Source organism: Euphorbia lathyris, chromosome 2 (assembly GCF_963576675.1).
Source record: "Euphorbia lathyris chromosome 2, ddEupLath1.1, whole genome shotgun sequence".
Classification (NCBI taxonomy): Eukaryota; Viridiplantae; Streptophyta; class Magnoliopsida; order Malpighiales; family Euphorbiaceae; genus Euphorbia; species Euphorbia lathyris.
In genome coordinates, this window is record NC_088911.1 from 37,693,154 (window position 1) to 37,716,642 (window position 23,489).

Consider the following 23,489-nt stretch of genomic DNA (forward strand, 5'->3'; position numbering starts at 1 on the left):
TAAGAGATATATTGTGTAATTGGAATAATTTTATAGCTAAATTATACTCCCTTCATTTGAAAATAATGGTTACATTTGACTAAATCACATATATTAAGAAAATTTATTGATTTGTATTAAATTTAGAAAAAATTACAAAATTGGATCAAATAAAAGACATATTTATATATTTAATCCATTTACTCAACCTACTACATATCTAGACTGTTTTTGTGTAACTTTCCCATAATACCCTTACCCTTTCATCTTCCCCCTTACGCGAAAGATTTCTCTTCCTTACGCTTCCTTACGCGAACGGTTTCTCTTCCCAGACCTTTGATCTTCCTTTCTTCCTTTATATTTCATGAAATCTGCACCATTTCTCTTCATCACCATGTCTTTCTCTTCTTCCTCTCTCCATCTCTCGATTCTTCATCTTCCTATTGCTAGAAAACGACGCCATGGTTCTTCATGTTCCTATTTCTGCTCGTCTCTTGGTTTCTTTCTTCTTGTGCGGTTCAAAGCAATCGTTATTCTACGTTATTTTCATCATTTTTTCTTAGTTTCTCATATGGTTATTGTCGAAAAATGTAAGTATCTACTGTTTTCTCTGCGGTTTTTTTTTTCAGAAATTCACTTAGCGTATTCCGTTTTCGCGAATGTATGCAAGGAGAAAGATCCTGAAAGGTGTCGATTTTACTTCGCGAAACGATGATTACGTGAAGTCCGCGAGGGAAATAAGTCTTCGCAAAAATGAGTTTGTTTCGCAGTTTTTGCTCAACCGCAAAGATTTTGCTTCACATTTTGCGAAAACCGCGAAGCAAACTCATATCTGTGAAGACTTTTTCTGGAACAAATGAACTCTTCGCAGTCATTTCAAACTGTTTCTAGGTCCCATTTCGCAGAAAATAGCTATAAACTAACCAAATAACACACCTATACCATAAACCCTAAATTAATCACAAAAACATAAAAATACTGAGAACACATATCCCTAAACAAAACAAAACACTATAAGAAAATAACAGTTTACCAACGACATTTTACCGATGACACATATGTCGTAGTTATTAGCGATGATATGCCTACGACTTACTTGTGAAATTATTCAACCAACTTTATAAACCAAAATACCAAGAAAATGCAAACAACTTACCAAGGACAGAAGTTACCAACGACTTATGCCGTTGGTAATTGTAACGACTATACGTGCCATCGCCATGTCGTCGGAATTAGGAACGACATACCAACGAAATACCTTGTAAACAAAAATGTATAAAAAATTATTTATTACAAAACATTTTAAAATATTATTAAAAACTACAAACAGCTTATCCAGGAATATATATAAGGATAAGATGCAAAAAAAAATATTTTTAACGTTGATAACTAAGAGCAATTTTACTCTTAATGTCTAAAATGATGCAATTTTATCTCTAAAGTTGGGAGCAACGAAGAAATTCACCCATAACATTGACAAATTGGGTCAATTTGAAAAATAACTCAACAAACTGCTTTCTTAGTAATGAATCTTGTCGTATGCATATATTATAAACATATAAATAGATGTAAAAAAATAAAAAAAAATTATACTGTATTTTGTACGAATTGAAAAAAAATTCAAATATTTCATCGAATTTGAAAATATTAATCTCTAATTCTATTATTAACTCACATAATACGAAATCAATATTTTTTAGAATTAACCGATATTCAATTACCGTAGAATCATGACAAAAGATCTGTGTTTTATAATAATTTGTGAAATCGACCCAACCTTATAACCTTATAGATAAAATTAATATCTTGAATATTTTTAATTAACTAAAAATTTTCCTCTTTTACCTCTAAAATTCACCAAAAATTCCCGCTTATTTCTCCAAAATTTCCCTCTTTCCCACTATTTCCCTAATTTTCACATACACACACACACACTCTCTCTCTCTCTCTCTCTGCGTTTAGCCCCCTAACCTAGAATCCAACCCATCTTCATCCCTCTCCATTCGTGACCTAAATCTTGGCTTACCATACCTTTCAACAAAAACCCTCCCAATCTCTGAGTCCACCTCAGAATCAGAAGTTTCGCTTTCCTCTCTCCCGCTCTCATCCTTGCTTGCCCTATTAGGTATTGTTCTTTCTCATCTAAATCGCCTATAGTATAGCTTGTTGATCTTGAGGTTTTTTTTTTGTTAAACTGAAATCTATTCGACCAATTTCAGGGTTGAAGCTCGTCGATGGCAATTGGTAATTCTCTTTACCTGCTTTTCTGTTTATCCATCCCCCTAATTTTAATTATCTAATTTATGCCATTTGTGGTTTATAAGGATGTAAGGCACATGGTTGTTAAAGAAAGAAATGTAGTTTAGTTTGAGTCTGAAAAGTATCACTAGGTGGGGAGTGATTGAATTGATTTCTGTGTCTGAAAATTCGACCTTTATCCCATTTATTTTGCTCTTACATGATTGACATTATTGTGCAGATTTTAAAGAATATGAAGGAGACGTTCCGGCCATTCAACATGAGTACTCGAAGAGTTCATTCTTAGGACCATCTCATTTCTAGCTTGTTTGGTGTGTTAAATTTTCACTAGCTTTTCAGTACTTATTGGTTTGTTGTTAAGAGTTAAAATTGTTTATCCAATGTTGTGTTTGTCATTATCTTAGTAGTTTGATGCTTAGATATTTCTGTTTTGGATTGATTACATCCATTTGGCGCTACCTGAAAATCTCAATTTACCATAGTTATAATACACACAAACTAATACTAATAAGCCAAATCACCTAATTTAAGTTTTTGAGTCTATATCTTTGCTATAAAGTTAGAGATCATACAATAATGTGGCTAAAATCTTACTGATTAGTTATCACCAAATCTTCATGTGTAGCTTGTAGATGTTGCGACATAGCTTACGAAATGCTAACTTTGATTTCACAAATAGAGTAAACAATAAAGAAGTTAATCACGTTTAAAACTTCAATTAGTCAAATAGTATTGTCTAGTTTTAATGAAGGGCTTGTGGGGAGGTCATTGAGTACTTTTTAATGTTCCAAATTCTTACAAGCATGTTTCACAAATAAGGAATTTGTGATCATTACACAGTTATCTGTTCAAATTCAAAGGCTTGAGGAATTGGCGATCAAGCAATTAATACCAGTGACCACAACAGAATTTTACCTTATTGTCTACGATTGTTTCCCTTTTCTTTTCCCCACTAATCTGGTATCTTTCTATTTTGTTAAATAATTTGACCACAACAGACATCAGAATTAAGGCTTATAGTCCGGAATTCCTAATCTGTATTTTTTGTGGGGAGAAATTATGTAATTTGCCTATTATTCATCATGTTATTTTGCTTTCAGTATCAAGAATGATGATAAGTTAATTCAAGAAGAGGGTATGGAGTCTCTTTCAGAGGCTGAGCTTGGTGAAGATTGTAGGAATGTGACATGCTTGGTTTGTTATCTGTTGAAGAAATGCGGCAGCAGGTTTTGAGGTTAGCATTTTGTGTATTTTGCTTCTGCAGATCATTATCCATGTTGGTGTCTACTAATGTTGATCTGTTACTGGTTAATATGAACTTCAATATGTTAATTTGTTAGGTTCCTTAATCTTAACTGCAGCTTTGTGACTGGCTTGATCTCTCTCTCTCAATCTCTTTGTTCCATTCAAGGTAATATAGAGCCCCATAGTATATCCTTTTTTTTTTCAATTGCATGTGAATCTTCTGTTTTGAAACCTTATGCAGGGCCTGTTGTAGATACTGTTGGTGTTACATCTTTACTATCAGAAGATTCTATTTCTGAAAGGAGGAAATTGGAGTACGTTGAGATGGAGGAGGAGCTTATCAAGGTTATTGTGTTTTATATTTATATTCTTGGCAACATGATATCCTCCTTAACTGCTCCCTTAATGATATGAGAATACAGTGTGATGAGTTTTCTGCCTTATATATACTTAAATGAGTTGATTTTGAGGTTCATTCAAGAATTGGTTCTTTGGTTTGTTTATTTATCTATCAGGTTATTGTTGAACTGGCAAAAATGGATTACAGCGAGGAGAGTTCAATAGCTCTAGAGATATGTGGTGCTTATTTTAACTTGTTCTGTCTTTGCAATTTCGTTTTTCACTTCTTTTTATAGTAAAAACAAACCTCCACTAACTAGAAACCATGAATTTTAACTGGTTCATATACAGCTTTTGAGAACATTGTAGAAGATTTTGGAGTGAGGAAAAGAGGGTAGAGATGGAAGTCCTTTTTAATGGAGGGAAGGGGGAGAAGGAAATTAAGAAAAGGACAAAACTGTATATTTGAATTACATGTCATTCAAGGACATTAGATTGATTGATGCTTTCTTGGGCCGAACAGGGCAATTATCGTACCATGTATGATTGATTGATGCTTTGTTGTATGGGTAGAGTTTTTGGATTTCGGTTCTTGCTTGGCAATCTGAGGCTACAAAAAGAGCTAGATCGAAAGGTCAATCTTTGTTGTTTTAGACCTGAAGAACCAAGAGCAAATAGAATTTGGAAGTCATTCATGAGATTTTTTAAGCTTTTGGGATGATCACCATTAATTGTTTGTGTAGTTCTCCTTGTTGGGTGAACAAAGTTTTCAAGCTTTTCTATTAGGATTCAGGTTGGCTTACCTTTTCTTCTGAATTAAACTTCTTAGAAATATAGTGAAGAAAAAAGTAAATAATTTAAATTCCAGAATTAAAAGTTGAAGCTCCTATCCTATGTAAAGCTAGCAACTTGTTTTAATCGCAGAAATCACTGAGAGAAGTTTCTGATATAGCAGAAGAATTGGGTTCTCCTGATGTCCTAAGGATAGTTGCTGATGTGCAAAAGTCTGAAGATTACAGTCGAATGATTCAAGAAACTATTAACCATTTTGGAAGATGTCAGTACAAAACAATTAATTTTATTTTTCACCCATTTCCAAATGTTAATTTAATCTTAAATTTCGTTACTGCAGTGGATCATCTAGTTAATAATGCTGGTATCAGCTCGGTCTCTCTTCTTGAAGAAGCAACTGACATCACAAATTTTAGGACTGTAATGGTAAAATTCTAAATCAAGCTCCTATTCTATATAGATTAATTCAATCTTGCTTTTCCTTTAATTGAAATGGAGATATGCAGGATACGAACTTCTGGGGATCAGCTTACACAAGTCGTTTTGCAATTCCATATCTCCGAAGGAGCCGAGGCAAGATCATAGCCCTTTCCTCCTCAGCCTTATGGCTGCCGCAGCCAAGAAAGAGTATCTATAATGTAATGTTTTGATTGTATAATAAAGTAAGTTTTAGAATTTGTAGTTCCCTGAATTGAAACCAAGTTTGTTACTCAGGCGAGCAAAGCGGCAATGGTGATATTTTTTGAGACATTGAGGGTTGAATTAGGGTCTGATGTTGATTGTGACACCTGGGTTCATAGAATCGGAAGTTACACAAGGCAAATTTTTATTACCTAAAGGCAAAGTGGATGTGGATCAAGCACTGAGGAATGTAAGTTTTATATCATTATAATTATGTTGTGTTGTTTTATATCAAAGTAAACATTTGTTTTAAAAACTGAAGAAAAAAATGTGGTTAATTTATTACAAGAAAGAAGCAGTTGCATATGCTTCTTTATGGAACAAAGAGTGGATAAATGAATAGAATTGGAAGTGGATAAAATGAAGTGACATCTTTGTTTCCACTAATAGTATCCATATATCTTTTCCTTTCTTTTGTTCATTTTATCATGGACAGAGAAAATGGATGTATCTCAAGTGTCTAAAATCCATGAGCTTTCGATGCATTAAAAACTATTTGTAAACTCCTAGCATTCACCCCTCTTTTTTGCTCGTCAAAGACTTGATGATATTGACATTTAATCACTCTCTTGGAGTTCACTGTGTAATAATATAAATTTGCACACTATAGCAATTATGTAACAGAACATTTCACAGAACTGGACCAGTTGTGTAATAGAATAAGACCAGTTGTGTAACAGAACAAGAGCAGTCATGTTTACAGAGCAGGATAGAACTGATAACCTGTTTTGGAATGGTATACCAGTCCAAAAATGGTTAACATGCTTCCTAATCCGTTTTGTTGCTCTCAGTGTTCTACATTATTTTACTTGTTCAAAATTTCTCCTATTTTTACCTGTTACTTATCATGCTTTTACTAGTTTATGGTTGAAGTTTTCGTTGATGAAAAGTTTTATACTTGTAGGTTGTTGCACTAACTGTCATGTAAGCATAAAATCTGAACTTAGACAGCCAGAAGCAATCGGGATATCTGCTGAACTAAAGTCAAAGGCATGTTATCTGATCTAAAATTTACTTGCATAAGCGGAAGATTTCTAAAAGTTCTCATGTTCTTTCATTTCTGTTTAACATTTTCTATCAATCCCTGAATTTTGATTTTGTATAATTTCATTTTGTAGGTACATTTGGAATATTTGGATGTTGATGCTGACATTTTGGTGACTTCTTCATATCAGGTTTCTCTCTTTTTTGTATTCATGCCATAAGCTTCTTGCTGCCACCACCGCCATTTGTTTGTGGACCGCCACCATCCTTCATTCTGCCATTGGCCTCCGCCAGTAGTTCCTATGTTCCACTGCTATTCTCTGCCACTTTTTCCATTGGAGGTTCCGTCTGTGACTTTCTACTCTGCCCTTCCTGTTTCTGATCCCACCAGCAGTTCTACTCCGCCTCTGTTGCTAGTACAAATTTCTGCTTTTGAAAAACGTTAATACTTGCTCTGGTTAATTGAATGTCATAGTTGGTGCTTTGGTCTAATATAAGTGGCATGCTAAAATCAAAGAAACTCACATTGGCCGTGGCTTGTAGTTGTATATTTCATATTCGTTGTGCTTTGGTCTAATATATATATGAGTACACACTAAACTTTGATTAATTAGAAGATAGAAAGCTAATTTCTCAAATTGGACAGATCCTTGTAGCCATATGGTGCATTGACTGGTTTGTTGTCTGGCACTAAAGACAATGCACTGCATTGACTGGGTTCATTTTGTCATTCATATGAATGATCAATTAACTTTCAATTATATGCATATGCGTTCAAGACTTTGTATCATATTAGCTTCAATTCTAAGGATTAATTGTTGTCCAAAGAAAGATACAATGTAAAAGTTAGATTGTTGACTATATGCATTTATAGGCCCACCTTTGCTATTATATTGTTGATCAATTTGGAATATATTTTCAGTTGTGAATACAAAACTCATGTTAATGCCTTTTCTTTTGGATGCAAGCTTGGGATAGTGATAAAGACTTATTCTAGCACAACCCTTGTAGCTTGGTAACCATGTCCTTAGCTAAAGCTCATGAGATATGTAGGTATCAGTTTTGCTCTTCCTTATCCCACATCTTTGAGTTTTATGAGATATGTCTGTCCCTCTTTGGTGTGACTACTTGAATTATGTACAAGAATCCGATCCGTCAGTGCGTGAATGTTCTGCTGATTGCGTTTAAAAAACAAGAAGTATTTTTGAGCATGCTGTCATTGCTGCTGGTTTGCATCTTGCCGAGGGCAATAAAATATGGGAAGTATACCGGGAATTAGAGCAGGCTGTTGTAGACACCGGGGTCGGAGGACCGATGAAGAAAAATTATAAAAAGGGATCCAAATCAGTCGATTGAAATAAATGATGAGTCAATAAAAAATAATAAATAAATAAAAAAAACGTTGTTCGAAGGAACCGTGGAGACCGGTTTGATCGAATTTGGAAATCGAATCGAGATGACGGGCGAATCGGTTCCGCGAGTGAAATCTTAAATCGTCTCGCCGAGTTCGGGGTATTTCACGCCCTTTTCTTATTTATTTTATTATTAATAGAGTCTCGGGACGATAGAGGGTTTTATTTTGGTATTCGAGCAATCCAAAAAATATATATGGTTTTGTAAAAAGATCGATTTTATAAAAGCTAATTTTATAAAATCAGTTTTGACGAAAATCATTTTTGATGAAAATCGTTATTGATTTTGGTTATTTTTAGATGTATTTTGTTTAGTTAAACATTTTTATTTTTTTAGTATATATAAACGCGGCCCCGTTGGGGGCCGGTATTTATGTCACGGGCCATTGAACGGCCCGTGACGGGGCTGGGCCGCCCAGGCCCAGGCCCAGCCCCCTGCACTTGGCATTCGGCCAAGTGCATTTTGCTGCACTTGGCCAAATGCCAAGTGCAATTTTAGCTTAGGATTTATAAAAGAAAAAAAAAATTAAAATCAAATAATAATAATTATAATAAGTATAATAATAAGTATAATAATGAGTCATTAAGCCAAATTAGCTTACCCTTGGCTCCAAGTCAAGAGTAAGCTAATTTAGCTTTGCTTGGAGCCTACCTTTAAACTCCAAGTCAAAAAAAACCTTAATGGTGAAGGTTTCATGCCTATAAATAGGATGGAGCCCAAGGCATTTGAGAGGAAGAAAATTGGACCCGAACCCTTGGAAAAATTCAACGAGACCCGAATTCTTCCAAAAACACAAAAATCGACTCAAAACACAATCAATCGACTTGATTTGGATCTCCATTACCGATTGAAGAGGTAATAATCCGAGGAACTAGACTCATTTAATCCTTTTATTGCATTTTGGTTATGTAGATCTCTTTATTTACTCTTTTATTGCACTTTTATTGTTTAGATTTGTCAAATTAATTTTCTGTTTTCATTCTACAAATACTTGAGTTTGGATCTAAAATAAAAACCTCGTTTTATGTCCCAATACGAACCGTGACCCCATTTAGGGGTAGTTCGGGACTAAAACGTTGTAGATCTAGAAAATGTTTTAATTAACGTTTTAAAATAAAACATCGTTTTGGGAGTCTCCGTTATAGACTATGACCCGATTTGGGTAGTTCGGAGACCAAAAATGATAGAATAGATTAGATCTAAAGCTTTTTAATAAATCTGGAATGTTGAGGGACTGTTTCTGAGATTTTCCCATCTTTTTGTCATAAAAGCAGATCAGTGATAGATTTTTCGTCACAAAATCTGCTGGAACCTTTTAAAATACCATTTATTACACTTTTACTACTTTATATATGTATATATATGTATACGGGTGGGTAGAGTAAATGATTTCATTCTATTTTTTATATGTATTAATGTATATGTGTATTTATATATGAGTTTGGGTTATAGATATTATTTTTGGTTTTTTTTTTAGGATTTTTTGTTAATAGTTTTCACTTTTATGGTTATTAATTATTTATTGATGGGTTGGGTGTTAAAATGTTGTATTAGTATTAAGATATTATGGGGTATTATTTTGGGTTAATTGTTTGAGGGTATATAATATGGTATCATTTTGGTTTATTTAGATAACCTAGGTAATTATTTTGGGGGTATTACATAGAGAATTATTTTGGCTACTTGTTTTGGGGTTCTCTTTCGATTTTCGGTAAGAATAGGGACTGTTTTGTTATTTGGTGACTTTATGGGCCATTTTGGGGGTTTATGGGCTATTAGTACATTATTTGTGTTTATAGATATATTTGGGTTAAATTGGAGTCATATATGAATATAGGGGTATATTATGACATTGAATATAGTCTTTATGCTTTTTGTTTTCCTAACTATTTTTAATAATAATCTACTTATTATGTATAGTATAATAGTTATTTTCCTATTTAAATATCATTTATACTAAGTTAGCTTTGTAAAATTATATATATATATATATATATATATATATATATATATTTTTTTTAAGTCTATTTGAGCTATACTAGTGATTATTTTGGGGGATTGTTTATTTGGACCTTTTGGGGTAATTAATTAATAAATATTTTTAGATTCATTAAACACTATTTTGGGTATTAATATTTAGATGTACATTTGGGGGTTATTTTCTATATATTTATTATGTAAAAACTATTTGGAGTTAAAAGTTATTTTCTTATTTATGAACATTGTTCATTGTTTTTACATGTTTTTAATTAAAATAAAAGTGTATTATATCTAGTATTATTTTCATTGCTATTTTTCACCTATTAATAATCATAATATATATATATTCTGTTTACCTCACCTTTAATCTATAGGTATAATTACCATTTCTACTAAAAATATATATATGTATATATTTCTTCTTTTCCCTTTGACATTTATATATATATATATATATAGATTTCAAAGGTATTTGGTTGAGTAAGTCCCGGGTTAAAAATAGTTAATTGTTGTAAATATGTTCAAGTAAGGTTCAATTGAGTAAATAGGGGAAATAAACCACAAAAAAGAGATTTCAACTTGATTATTTAAACTAAAGTTTTTTTAGAGATTCCGAACGTAATTAAAAGGTTTTTGGTTCTTTTCCATTTTCAAACGATTTCCACAATATCACGTTTTGAAACCTTAATCCGTTCCAACGACGGATTAAGCGAACCATGTAATTAAAAGCGTTTTTATTTGTAAATATTTGAGTTTTGAATTGTTTTCCTATCCAAATGGTTTTGTACAAAAATAAACGGACTTGTATGCTTAATCACATTTTTCCGGTTAAAGATTTTTATCTCACATTTTCAAACGCTCGAGTCGTTCCAACGGCGATTCGAGTGAACATCATGTAAATTAACGGGGTTTTGAAACGTACCTAAATTGTTCCAACGACGATTAATGTATGAACCATGTAAATAAACTCGTTTTGGGGAGTGAGATTAGTGTAGATTTAATATGTAAATTGAAGCATAAGTCACACTGTGAATAAATCAATTCTTTCTTCTATCTCCCTCTTCCTCTCCTAAATACTTTAAATTCATGCAAAATGGGTGATTCTTTACTAAAATGGCTTTCAATAACATGCTCAAAACGGTTTTCAAAGTGAGAAAGAAAAGGTTTCAAATGAATTTTAAACTTAAAGAGATATACGATTAGTCCGTTATCGCCTAACACGCTAAGTAGGAGGCCGGTGGTTCATAATTGGGCGATATCGGGGTGCCTAGTAGCCTTTCTCCGGAAAGGAGCTAGCCTTCTCGGCTCGTACCTAAGTTTCCCGAACCCTCACCGGTCTCCCGCAAGGGATCGGTGTTCATTTTCCCATTCGTGGGTGGTGACTCTTCCATACTCCGAGCTCCGACCCTGCCGAGCAGCTTGATTCCGCGATTGGTTGCTTTTGGCGCCAATCACAGCATCTGTCATCAACGGTGTCCACCCCCCGGTCCGCCCGCGTGAGGCCGCGACACCTACAAGTGGCGACTCTGCTGGGGAAGCGAGAAATTTGATTCCGGAAGGCGTGTATTAAGCCCTTAACGGGAACGGATCGTATTATTTCTTTTCATATGCATTCATAAGCATTATTGCAAACCTTTTGGATAATTTCCGCGAAACCTCTAGCGAAAGTCCATTCGTCGCTCGAAAGAGGCTAGTGTAAGTTCCCCCTTGCAGTAAGGCGCCAAAGGGTCCCCATCCATTCGTTAGGGGCGAATTTGTGCGGTCTTGTGAGGTCCCGCGATCAGCCGTGTCAGCATATAGTAGCCTTAGAAGTTGCCATAGGATTACCCGTTACTATTTTTGATGTGATAAATGAATCAGTTCGTGTTTTCAAATTGCCATGATACATGTCTAATCCTAAAATATGTAAAGAAAATGAAACGATACGTTAATATATACTCTTAAACCGATATACAAACTACCCCAAAACATCGAAATGATTCGAACTAAAGACGACTTAGTCATCTCGTATGAATGAACTTGTGCGACCCGCCTGGTCCCTTTCCGTGTCCCGAAGAAGGCACATGTTCAGGAAATACGTTGTGACGTAAGCACGTATTAGTTCAAGTCGGTTTGATATTAAGGATAGTTATAGCTCGATTCAAAAGACTATATTAACAGTAGCCGTTATTCACATTCTTTAAATAGGTTGGGATAAAACGAGATTATGACAAAACGAAAATGAAGAACATTTCTGTTTTGAACGACCCCGTTGTAACGTAAAGAGTTTCATGAACTTGGCCCGTCCCTTCCGAATAAAAAATGAGCTCTTACGTTATACCTTGCGTTGTTTTAAGGAGAAATGGACGTATTCGCGAAAGTGACTAAGAAAATAAAAGAAAAGCAAAAATAAACAAACGACCAAAATCATTCTGTATCTACGATATATGTCAATCCCGAGAGTAGTTAAAGAAAATGAACAAATGTCGTTAAATACGTGCCTCGAACTAGTATATATGCCGTTTAAAATCACGAAGCCGAATTAAGTTAAGAAACCGCGTGATTGCACCATATGGACGAGACTGTGGGTTTGACTAATGGCTCGATCATTTCGACCGTTACCAGAACTACAAGAAATGTGGTCCGACATGCGTGCTTGCTTAACTCGTGCCTAAATGAAAAAGAACGGTAATATCCCTACTTCGAATAAGCATGCGATTAAACGAAACGTTGATTTTCTATAACCATGCTAGGATGATATATCCCGTAAATTGGAAGAAATAAAAATTTGTTGCTAGCCGAAAGATTACCGTGCGCTCAAATAAGACTCGCCGTCTTCTCACGTAGCCCAAAACGAGCAAACGGATTCTTGACGCTAAAAACAAACACGTTACGCGATGAGTCCGTTCCCTAAAATAAAATCCAAAAAAGTTATTTCATCACTAAACGAACACGTGGTTACATCTCTCGATAGATCCAAAAGATCCCGTCATAATCCAAAAATCGAGACACGAACCCACGCGAATAAAAGGGAACGAGTCATTGTCAATAACGAACGATTGAACTGAAAAGATAACTCGTACCACGTCTAAAATCCGAGATGCGCTCAAAGGGTGTCAAAACCCAAACTAATGCGTCTCACGAAATAACGAAAGACGAGTTATTCGAAAGGACAATCCAAGTTGGTTGATATCTTAGTCACTGAACACTGATACATCAGAACGAATTGTATTGTTTGATGGATGATTTATTTTTTCGCAATAATCGACGGCATCACGCACCCCCTGGACTGCAATGTTAGCCCCAAACCAAAATCATAGGAAAGAGACTTGGACCATCGAGTGTGTGGAGGAATAAGGGTGGAAGAGAGATGTTGTGATACGTGTATTTAGACTAACGTTTGCTCGTCTTATCTTATATATCCAAAAATAATAAACGCACACACCACGACTCATACATATAAATCATGCATACATACTGAAACGAGTGTTGCTTATGCAGACGTCACCATTAAGAGGTCTTGATACCGCGAGGGTAACCGGCTAGTCAGGCAGTTTGATCAGCTACAGATTGTCAGTTCCGAATCAGCAGTTGTGGCTTCTGAATCATCTTCATCCGAGTCATCTCAGTCATCGATCAGTATGTCTATAACAGAGGAGAAAATAGCTGGTCTAGTGATATGGGTGGACAACATCAAGGGTGAACTAGCTGCAATTTCGGTCCAGCTGGCTGAGCTTACAATGAAGGGTAACAAAAGTGGCAGTGAACCAGCTGGGAACGTTGCGAACATCGGTCCCCATTTTGGAGGTAACTATCAAGATTGCGTAACAAGCAGTTTGGGAAAGAGAAAGCAAAAGGAGGTGAATGGAAGTCACACATCTCACCGGAAGTGTGAAACCCACGTGGAGTTCAGACTCCCTGACATGAAGAAGTTTGATGGAACTGGGGATCCTACCGCCCATGTGAACCAATATGTGGCAGCAATGAAGCACATAATTCTGACTGAGGAACAGATCCTAGGGCTGTTCAGTGCCTATCTGGAAGGAGTTGCCCTTGTGTGGTTTCATGCATTGCCGCTGGGAACAAAGAGAGATTGGAAAGAACTGGCAAAGGCATTCATCACCCAATATAGCTTCAACACTATGTTTGAGGTTACTTTGAGGGAGCTAGAGAGAACCAAGCAGCAGGCTGGGGAGTCTTTGTCCGACTTTGTGAGTAGGTGGAGAGCTAAGGCGGCAGTTATGAAACAGAAGTCGTCGGAGCATGATCAGATCCGGGTGGTAATCGGCAATACTTTGCCATATGTTAGGAATAAGCTGCGGTGTATGCCTTTCACCGATTTTAATCAGATGTATAGCTACGCTTTGACAGTTGAGGGGGATGGAGAGTCGAAAAGAGCTTATATTAAATGGACGAAGTCGGGGTATAGTACCGGAGGGCCAAGTACTAATATAGAACCTACCGCATTAAAGGTACTTGAACTCAATACTATCAAGAAAAGGCACTTCACCCAGTTTGATCAGACTTATGCAAAAGTTTTCGAACGATTGCAGAAAAAGGAATTGCTGAAAGCTCTTACTCCCAAGAACAAGATAGGACCCACACCACAGATGATAACTAAGGGGTATTGTGAGTTCCATAGTAACTACGGACACACCATTGAAAACTGTGAGAGGTTGAAGCATGAGATCCAGGATCTGATTGATAAAAAGAAAATAGTTGACCCATCGTCAGCAAACCCTCCCCCTAAGTGCAATCCATCGCCTAGTCACAGGGTGAGCGCAATTGGATCTGGGTTGGAGGAGAGCTTTGTGGTGGAATCATTCCGCGAATTTAAGGAAGAGCTTTTGAGTTCTGAAGATAAGTTAAATGTGGGAAATGGATTGCATGTATCTGTCATAGGAGAAGGACTAACAGAGGAAGTGATAAATGTTAAGCCCAAAATATACCTAAAATATCATCAATAATTACATCAATATTGCTACGAATTTATGCTATTTATAACTATTTAGAATACTTTTACTCTCAAATATGTTTCTTTCATGCAAGGTACATAAATATTTGGTAAAATCCAAATAGGAGTAAAAAGAGCTCAAAAATAGAAGAAAAGCCCTACAAAAGCAGTCAAAGAGGACACGAACGAGAGCGAAAAAGTGAAAAACGCTCCATGCCGCGACCGCGGCCCCCCCTTTTCACGGTCGCGACACGCGTCCTTCAGCCTTTTTTCCCTTCGTCTGAAGTACAATTGTTGCTCCCCCATTCTCGGTAGAGAATTTAATAATTCTCGGTACGAGCAGTAGATTTTGGAAGCCTAGTTACACACTTTCGTTTTCGACGAAACACGATCGTTCGGGTGGATAAAGACGTCCTTTCGCAGCGGACACAATCCTTCACAACGGACACGACACTTCAATCAAGACTCTTCAACGTCTATAAATAAAGAGTTGATGGAGAGATGAAGTAGGATATAATGATATGTGTAGAAGAAAGAAATTAGTGTAGAATTTATGCAGAAATTCCGAATCAAGTGATTCAGAAGTTAGATTTAGATTCTGTAAAAAGCAATATGATGTACACACATTGTTTACAAATTAATAACAAATTCAGTAGCGTTTAGACATTGTTCCAGTTTAGTTTTCATTTTGGTAGTAGACCGACCCAGTCTCTATTACGAAGATTCAACAAGAAGATTGAGTAGAGGATTCGCCCCTGAGCCTGACAAACTCTAACGAAACCCAAGGAAAGGATTGACAACCCGTTCACTTGCACGCCATCGAAGAATTCAATGCTCCATGTTCTCTGTAAACTTGTATCAATCTATATTTCATCTAATAAAGTCTGTTCTATTCGATAGATTCTTATGCAGCACTTTGGTAAATGAGCCGCAGTGGATTGATACTGGTGTTTTCATTAAAACGTATTTAATTCAAATCTTTACAAGGAAACTTTGTTGAACACTTAGGCAAATTATAATCTCGAAAGAGTTTTAATTTGATTAAGGGCAACTATCCCGAAAGGGTTTTGTCGCGTTCAAAGCCAATTAATTAGAGGTTCCGTCATTTATTTCATCTTTATAATTCGTACAAAGTTTAAAGTTGTTTCTTTGCTTAATGCAAACAAATATACCTGTTTACTTTTCTAAAGTACTAAAACGTTCCGGTTTTGCAAATTCAATCTTAAATCAGATATTTTCTAACATCTTCATATTCTAATCTAATTCTTATTCTAGCAATTTCAAAACCAAAACCGATTAAACGATTTTCCATATTATAAACCTTTAAAGTAAATTTAACCGATTATAAATAAGTTTTGTTCAAAAAACGTTCCCTGTGGGATCGATATCTTTTATTACTACAAGCGTATACCGTGCACTTGCGGAAATCGTTCAACAAGTTTTTGGCGCCGTTGCCGGGGAATGCCAAAATTTTTGACAAAATTTTAAATTTTTCGTATTTTATTACGAATCTAGGTTTATTCATACTTATTCAAACTTTTATATTTTTAATTATTTTCAATTACTAACATATTTATTTTTCAAATTCTGTTTTGTAGGTAGTTTCGGTTCGTGCGAAATTTCAAGTTCATGCGCAGTTCTCGAAGTTCGGGCACGTCACCAGATCCTATTGACCCAGAAATTGAAAGAACTCTTAAAAAGAACAAGAAAGAAAAGAAAAAGAAAAACCAAACCCCAATAAAAACTAAAATTACCGAGCCAGAAGTTATGGCCACACTTATGGATTACGCTAGGCCAGGAGTGGCCGGTGTAACCAACAGTATAGTTAGACCCCAAATTAATGCACATCATTTTGAAATTAAGCCTGCGTTGCTTAATATATTGCAAAATAATGTAACGTTTTACGGGTTACCTAACGAAAATCCTAATACCCATTTGACAAATTTCTTAGAAATTTGTGACACTTTTAAAATTACTGATGTAACTGTAGAAGCAATCAAACTTCGCCTTTTTCCTTTTACTTTGAAGGATCGAGCCAAAGAATGGTTAACTTCTATGCCAGCCTCATCAATTGAGACTTGGGAACAATTAGCCCAAGCATTTTTATCAAAATTCTTCCCTTTAGCAAAAACCGCAAGAGTCATTAAAGAGTTAACATCTTTTTCTCAAAATGATAGTGAAACTCTTTATGAGGCTTGGGAACGTTTTAAAGAACTTCAACGTTTATGCCCACACCACCAATTGCCCGCTGAACTCTTAATGCAAACATTTTATAATGGACTAAATCCTACAACAAGAGGTTCATTGGACGCTATGTCTGAAGGGTTATTCATGAAGAAAACATCTGCCCAAGCAAGAGAACTTTTAGAGGAAATGGCAATCAACAGCAGTATGTGGCTCGCGGAACGTGGACACGTACCATTAGCGAAACCATCATCCTCAACAACATCATCAGTTAAAGGTATAGTGAATCTTGATCCAGTAGCGATGTTGCAAGCCCAATTTTCTGCCTTGTCGCACAAAATTGATAGGTTTATGGCACCGTGTGATCCTAATGGTCAACCAATCCAAACAGATGTGGATTACGAAGGTATGAGTGAGATTGAACAGGTAAATTTTGTCCAAGGGCAAAACCAAACTAATAATCCTTATTCCAATACATATAATCCTAGATGGAGAAATCATCCTAACTTTAACTGGAGAGACAATAATAATACTAATGCTAATCAAAATCGTACTACTAATTATCAAAATCAATCAAGAGATTCGATTAGCACTTTATCTTCTAAAATCGACAAATTCATTGATGCGATGAGCGAAAAAATAAGTAATCACGACGATGGTTTTAAACGGATCGAGAATAAATTCGATCAGCTTATTAAAAACCAATCATCTAGCATCCATAATTTGGAGATTCAAATTGGACAACTCGCTAAATCAATTCCATCCCGCAAAGAGGGAAGTCTTCCAAGCCATACGGAAGAAAATCCGAAAGAGCATGTTAAGGCTATCACTCTTCGTTTAGGGAAAAATTACTTAGGCCCGGAAATGACCGGAAATTCGACTTTACCTGGAACTGATTTACCAAAGCCCAAAGAAGATACTTAAATAAAAAAGATGCACCGATTGACTCTAGTACAAAAACTTTTGTACCCAAACCACCTTTTCCACACAAAGTCCGCAACAAGGACTATGATAAATAACTTTTAACATTTTTAGACAAACTTAAGAATTTGCATATTAATTTAACGTTTATGGATGCAATTACGCAAATTCCCAATTATGGTAAATTCCTCAAAGATTTAATTTCAAAGAAAATCAGTTGGGAAGGAATTTCATCCATTTCACTAACTGAAGATTGTAGTTCAATTGTGTCAAGCAATTTGCCCATAAAACTCAAGGATCCCGGATGTTTTACCATTCCGTGTAAATTGGGAGATATAGAATTCCCAAGTTGCCTTTGTGATTTAGGAGCAAGCATTAACTTGATGCCATTATCTATTTTTAATAAGTTAGGCTTAGAAGAAGACATCAAACGTACCAATATGGTTTTGCAATTAGCGGATCAAACCACTAAAAGACCATACGGTATAATAGAGGATGTTTTAGTTAAAGTTGACAAATTTATTTTTCCTACCGATTTCGTTATTTTAGATTTTGCTTATGATGTAAATTGTCCGCTAATCTTTGGTAGACCGTTCATGAACACGGGACGTGCTCTAGTCGATGTATCAGAAAGGAAAGTAGTTTTACGGATAGGAGATGATAAGATTGAGTTTGATATGAACCAAGCGATGAAATATCCTATGGAAGATTTCGCTTGTATGAAACTCGATTTAATTGAAGAATGTGTAAATGACATTGTTCAGAAAGAAGAAGTAATAGAACCTATAATGAGTGAGGAACTATAAGATAAGTACCCAGAACCTTTGATTCGTGAAGATGGACCAGTTCCGCCTTCGATTGTAGTTCCACCTAAATTAGAACTTAAAGAATTACCAAGTCATTTGAGGTACGCTTTCTTAGGCGAAGGCGATTCTCTACCTATTATTATCTCTAACAAACTAACACAAGTTCAAGCAGAGAAATTGAAAGAAGTTGTTAGAAATAGGATAGGAAGTATGGGTTGGCAAATTTCTGACTTAAAAGGTATTAATCCAAGTATTGTAATGCATAGAATTCACTTAGAAGAAGATAAGCCACCTAAAGCGGATAGGCAAAGACGCCTAAATCCGAATATGAAAGAAGTAGTAAAAAATGAGATTACTAAACTTCTGGACAATGGAATCATCTACCCTATCTCGGATAGTGAATGGGTTAGTCCAATCCATTGTGTACCTAAAAAAGGAGGCATAACAATTGTAAGGAATGAAGAAGGAGAATTAATACCCACACGAACCACCACTGGTTGGAGAGTTTGTATAGATTATAGAAATTTAAATAAAGCAACTAGGAAAGATCATTTTCCTCTTCCTTTCATTGATCAAATGATCGAAAGGATAGCTGGTCATGCGTTCTACTGTTTTCTTGATGGTTACTCCGGATTCTTTCAAATATACATTTACCCGGATGACCAAGATAAAACAACCTTCACATGTCCTTACGGAACATTTGCATATAGAAGAATGCCCTTTGGTCTATGTAACGCACCTGCAACATTTCAACGTTGTATGACTGCGATTTTTAATGATTTCATTGAAGATATCATGGAAGTTTTTATGGACGATTTTTCAGTTTATGGAGATTCTTTTGATTCATGCCTAGGAAACTTGGATAAAGTTTTGTCTAGGTGTGAAGAAACAAATTTGGTATTAAACTGGGAAAAATGTCATTTCATGGTTGACGAAGGAATTGTTTTAGGTCACAAAATATCTGAAAAAGGATTAGAAGTAGATAGAGCAAAAACCTCAGTAATAGAGAAATTACCCCCTCCAACTACTGTTAAGGGAGTGAGATCATTTTTAGGACATGCTGGTTTTTACAGAAGATTTATTAAGAATTTTTCTGTAATTTTCAAACCACTTACTAATCTACTCATGAAAGATTCTACCTTTGATTTTAATGAAGAATGCGTTAAAGCTTTCGAAACATTGAAAACAGGTTTAGTCAGTGCACCTGTTATTGCTAAACCCGATTGGGATTTACCATTTGAAATTATGTGTGATGCAAGTGATTTAGCTGTCGGATGTGTTCTAGGTCAAAGGAAAGATAAGAAACTTCATGTCATTTATTATGCAAGTCACACACTGTCTGGTGCACAATTAAACTACACCACAAGAGAAAAAGAAATGTTAGCCGTAGTTTTTGCATGTGACAAGTTTAGGTCATACTTATTAGGTTCAAAAGTTATTATTTACACTGATCATGCATCATTAAGATATTTGTTTGCTAAAAAGGATGCAAAACCACGTCTAATTAGATGGGTTTTATTGTTGCAAGAATTTGATATAGAAATTAAAGACAAAAAGGGAGTTGAAAACCTTGTCGCCGATCATCTATCGAGACTTGAAGATGAAAACGGTCCTATAGGTGAAACTATCGGTATACGAGATGATTTCCCTGATGAACATCTCTATCAAATGAAAAGTTACATATCACCTTGGTATGCAGATATTGCTAATTATCTCGCAGCCAATATTGTTCCGGAAGGATTAAATTCCCACCAAAGGAAGAAATTTTTCTTCGATATTAAACAATACTTTTGGGAAGATCCTTTTTTGTTCAAAACTTGTGGTGACGGGATAATTAGGAGATGCGTTGGTGAAAATGAATTTGAATCCATAATGTCAGAATGTCATTCTAGCTTTTATGGAGGACATAATGGAGTTAACAAGACAGCAGCTAGAATATTTGAAAGCGGTTTCTTTTGGCCTACGATGTTTAAGGACGTCCGTTCGTTTATCACTCGTTGTGATAAGTGCCAAAGAACAGGAAATCTAGGAAGGAAAGATGAGATGCCCCTCACAACCATATTAGAAGTTGAAGTCTTCGACATGTGGGGAATAGATTTCATGGGACCTTTTCCCCCTTCCAATGGTAAAACTTACATATTAGTTGCCGTCGATTATGTTTCGAAGTGGGTTGAAGCAATTGCAACCCCGACAAACGATTCTAAAGTTGTCGTTAATTTTCTTGACGATATATTCTGTAGATTTGGTTGTCCAAGAGTTATCGTTAGTGATGGCGGTTGTTAGATGAGGTGCCGCGGCCTAATCTCCCGGGCGGACCGGGGGGTGGACAACCTCATGGCGACGTAAGCGGTGACTGGCGCCGAAAGCAACCAATCGTGGAATCAAGCTGCTCGGCAGGACCGGAGCTCGGAGATATGGAAGAGTCGCCACCCATGAATGGGAAAATGAACACCGATCCCTTGCGGGAGACCGGTGTGGGTTCGGGAAACTTAGGTACGAGCCGAGAAGGCTAGCTCCTTTCCGGAAAAAGGCTACTAGGCACCCCGACATCGCCCGGTTATGAACCACCGGCCTCCTACTCAGCATGTTAGGCGATAACGGACTAATCGTATACTTCTTTAAGTTTAAAATTCATTTGAAACCCTTTTCTTTCTCTTTTTAGAAACCGTTTTGAGCATATGATATTGAAAAGCCACATCAGTAAAGAATCACCCATTTATGTTTATACATACACAGAGAGGGGGAAGAAAGAAGTGATTTATTTGCAACCGTATTAAATATTATGTCGTGTGTTTATTCTACACTAACTTATTTCCCAAAAACGGATTTATTTACATGGTTCGCACCTTAATCGCCGTTGGAACGATTCAGGTGCGTTTTAAAATCCCGTTTGATGAAGTTTACCCGAATCGCCGTTGGAACGACTCGAGTATTTGAAAACGTTTGAGATAAAAAAACCTTTTAATGAGAAAACATGGTTAAACATACAAGTCAATTTTATTTTGTACAAATTCTTTAAGAAAATGGTTCAAAACTCTATTATTCGCAAAGAAAACGATTTTAATTACAATGATCCCTTAATCCGCCTTTGGAACGGATTAGGGTTTTAAAACTTGGTATTTTGAAGACGATTTGAAATATTAACAAGAATGACTCCATTTATTTACATTACAAATCTAAAAAAAACATTAGTTTAAATAATTCAATTGAAAACTCTCTTTTTGGTGATTTATTTTCCCCACTTACTTAATGGACTCTTTAACTATTATAATTACAATAAACTAACATTTACACTCAAATGAAGCCCTTTTGGAACATGGACCCATGAATGGGCCAAAAGAATAAAGAAAATGGTTTTAGACCATATATATATATGTATACATTTAAATCAAAAAGGAAGATAAGAAAATAAGATTTAACCAAAAATCACTATATGTATATGAAGATAATAAACACAATATATCTTATACTTTGAAATGTGAAAATAATAAGTGAATCCTATAACTAAGAAAGTAATACTTATCTAAAAATAATTTAGCTCAATAATCACTAAAATAACCCAAATATTCTAAAAAAACTATACATATATATACATAATTTTTTTTTTTTTTTGGTAGAAAAGGAAAAGAAAAACGAATAACAACAAACTACCCAGGAATTAGCCTAGGGAAGCTAACCCCAATCCTATCTTCTAAGAGAAGATGAGAGATGAAACTAGGGGAAACAGGAAGGGTAGTAACGCCTAACGTCCCTTCATGGCCCGCCACCGCCAAGCGATCAGCAACACGATTCTGCTCTCTAAAAATGTGTCTGAACTCTACGAACTCAAAGGAGGAGCAAAGCCTTATAATAGCTTTGATGAGGTTGCGACTGTTAAGACCCATAGAATGATTCTCAGAAATCATTTTGATTGCTTCCAAATTATCAGACTCCACAGAGAGCCTCTTAACACCCAGCCTTTTAGCAAGATTGATTCCAGTAAGAATAGCCCAGAGCTCCGCAGAAAAGGAAGAACCCAACCCTAAATTCTGGGAGAACCCAGAAAGCCAGACGCCCCCTACATCTCTAAGCACACCTCCAGCCGCAATCTTACCGTTACTGAGGCAGGAACCATCAGTATTCAGCTTCACAACCCCCTCTCTTGGCCTGCTCCATCCCACGAGATGGACATCACAACACTGAGAGGCTCTGGCAAGGGACTCTCCTTTGAAACTATCGATAATAGAGAAAAGTTTTTTCGAGAAGAAATCAGCTAAGTTTGTCATAAAAACAGTTTTATCTCCAAAAATCTCCTCGTTTCTCCATTTCCAAACTTGGTGACAGATAATAGCAAAGAAAATGTCACCATGCTCCATGTATGGAAGCAACTTTCCTCTAACACCATCAGAGAACCAGTCGACCTCAGAATGTGCCATGAAGGAAGAGAAAATATGGTGTGGGAGAATTTTCCTCCAAACCTCTTTACTATTAGAGCAATCTCTAAGAGCATGGCACAAAGTCTCAACATGGCCTCTGCATCTACTGCAAGCTCCAGAATCAGCCAAGTGCCTTCTGTGCCTATCCGAATTAGTAAGAAGCCTGTCCTTAACGCCCAGCCACAGGAAACTCCTAATACGGAAAGGAACTTTAAGGGTCCAAATCGACTTCCACACATCCGAGGGAGGATCAGATCTAAAGAGAGAGAAAGCTTCAAAGGCCGATTTGCAAGAATAAACTCCATTGTTAGTCAGCGCCCAACAGTGCCTATCCAAGTCTTCCTCTTGATTACTCACCTTCACTCCCCGCATTCTAAGGAGAGTCTCAAGGCTAAAGAAAGTATCAAACTTTGACCAGATCCAGTCCCCTTCCGAGTCAACCATATCGGCAATCCTCCAGTTGCGTATATCACTAGGCGGGGGGGAAGAACACACCTCAATTAACGGTTTATCCCCAATCCAGTTATCAAACCAGAAACTAATGGACTTACCATTCCC

At 36.1% G+C, this 23,489-nt stretch overlaps 1 protein-coding gene, 1 non-coding gene and 1 pseudogene across 2 annotated transcripts; 2 read left to right on the forward strand and 1 right to left on the reverse strand.

Annotated features, from left to right (window-relative positions):
• Positions 1-1,901: 1,901 nt before the first annotated feature.
• Positions 1,902-7,040, forward strand: LOC136217822 (11-beta-hydroxysteroid dehydrogenase A-like; annotated as a pseudogene).
• A 1,398-nt stretch (positions 7,041-8,438) lies between these two features.
• On the forward strand, positions 8,439-15,078 carry LOC136220594 (uncharacterized). Its single transcript, XM_066008405.1, has 2 exons — positions 8,439-8,547; positions 13,153-15,078. The coding sequence occupies exon 2, from the start codon at positions 13,293-13,295 to the stop codon at positions 14,616-14,618; it is 1,326 nt and encodes a 441-aa protein (XP_065864477.1). The 5' UTR covers positions 8,439-8,547; positions 13,153-13,292; the 3' UTR covers positions 14,619-15,078.
• Positions 15,079-16,741: 1,663 nt separating this feature from the next.
• Positions 16,742-16,848, reverse strand: LOC136221034 (small nucleolar RNA R71). The gene has a single exon (XR_010684826.1). It is a non-coding gene; the product is annotated as a small nucleolar RNA R71 (small nucleolar RNA).
• Between the last annotated feature and the right edge of the window lie 6,641 nt (positions 16,849-23,489).

What these genes read in the sequence shown, in the direction of transcription:
- LOC136220594 (XM_066008405.1), top strand. Translation starts at nt 13,293, where the DNA reads ATGTCTATAACAGAGGAGAAAATAGCTGGTCTAGTGATATGGGTGGAC.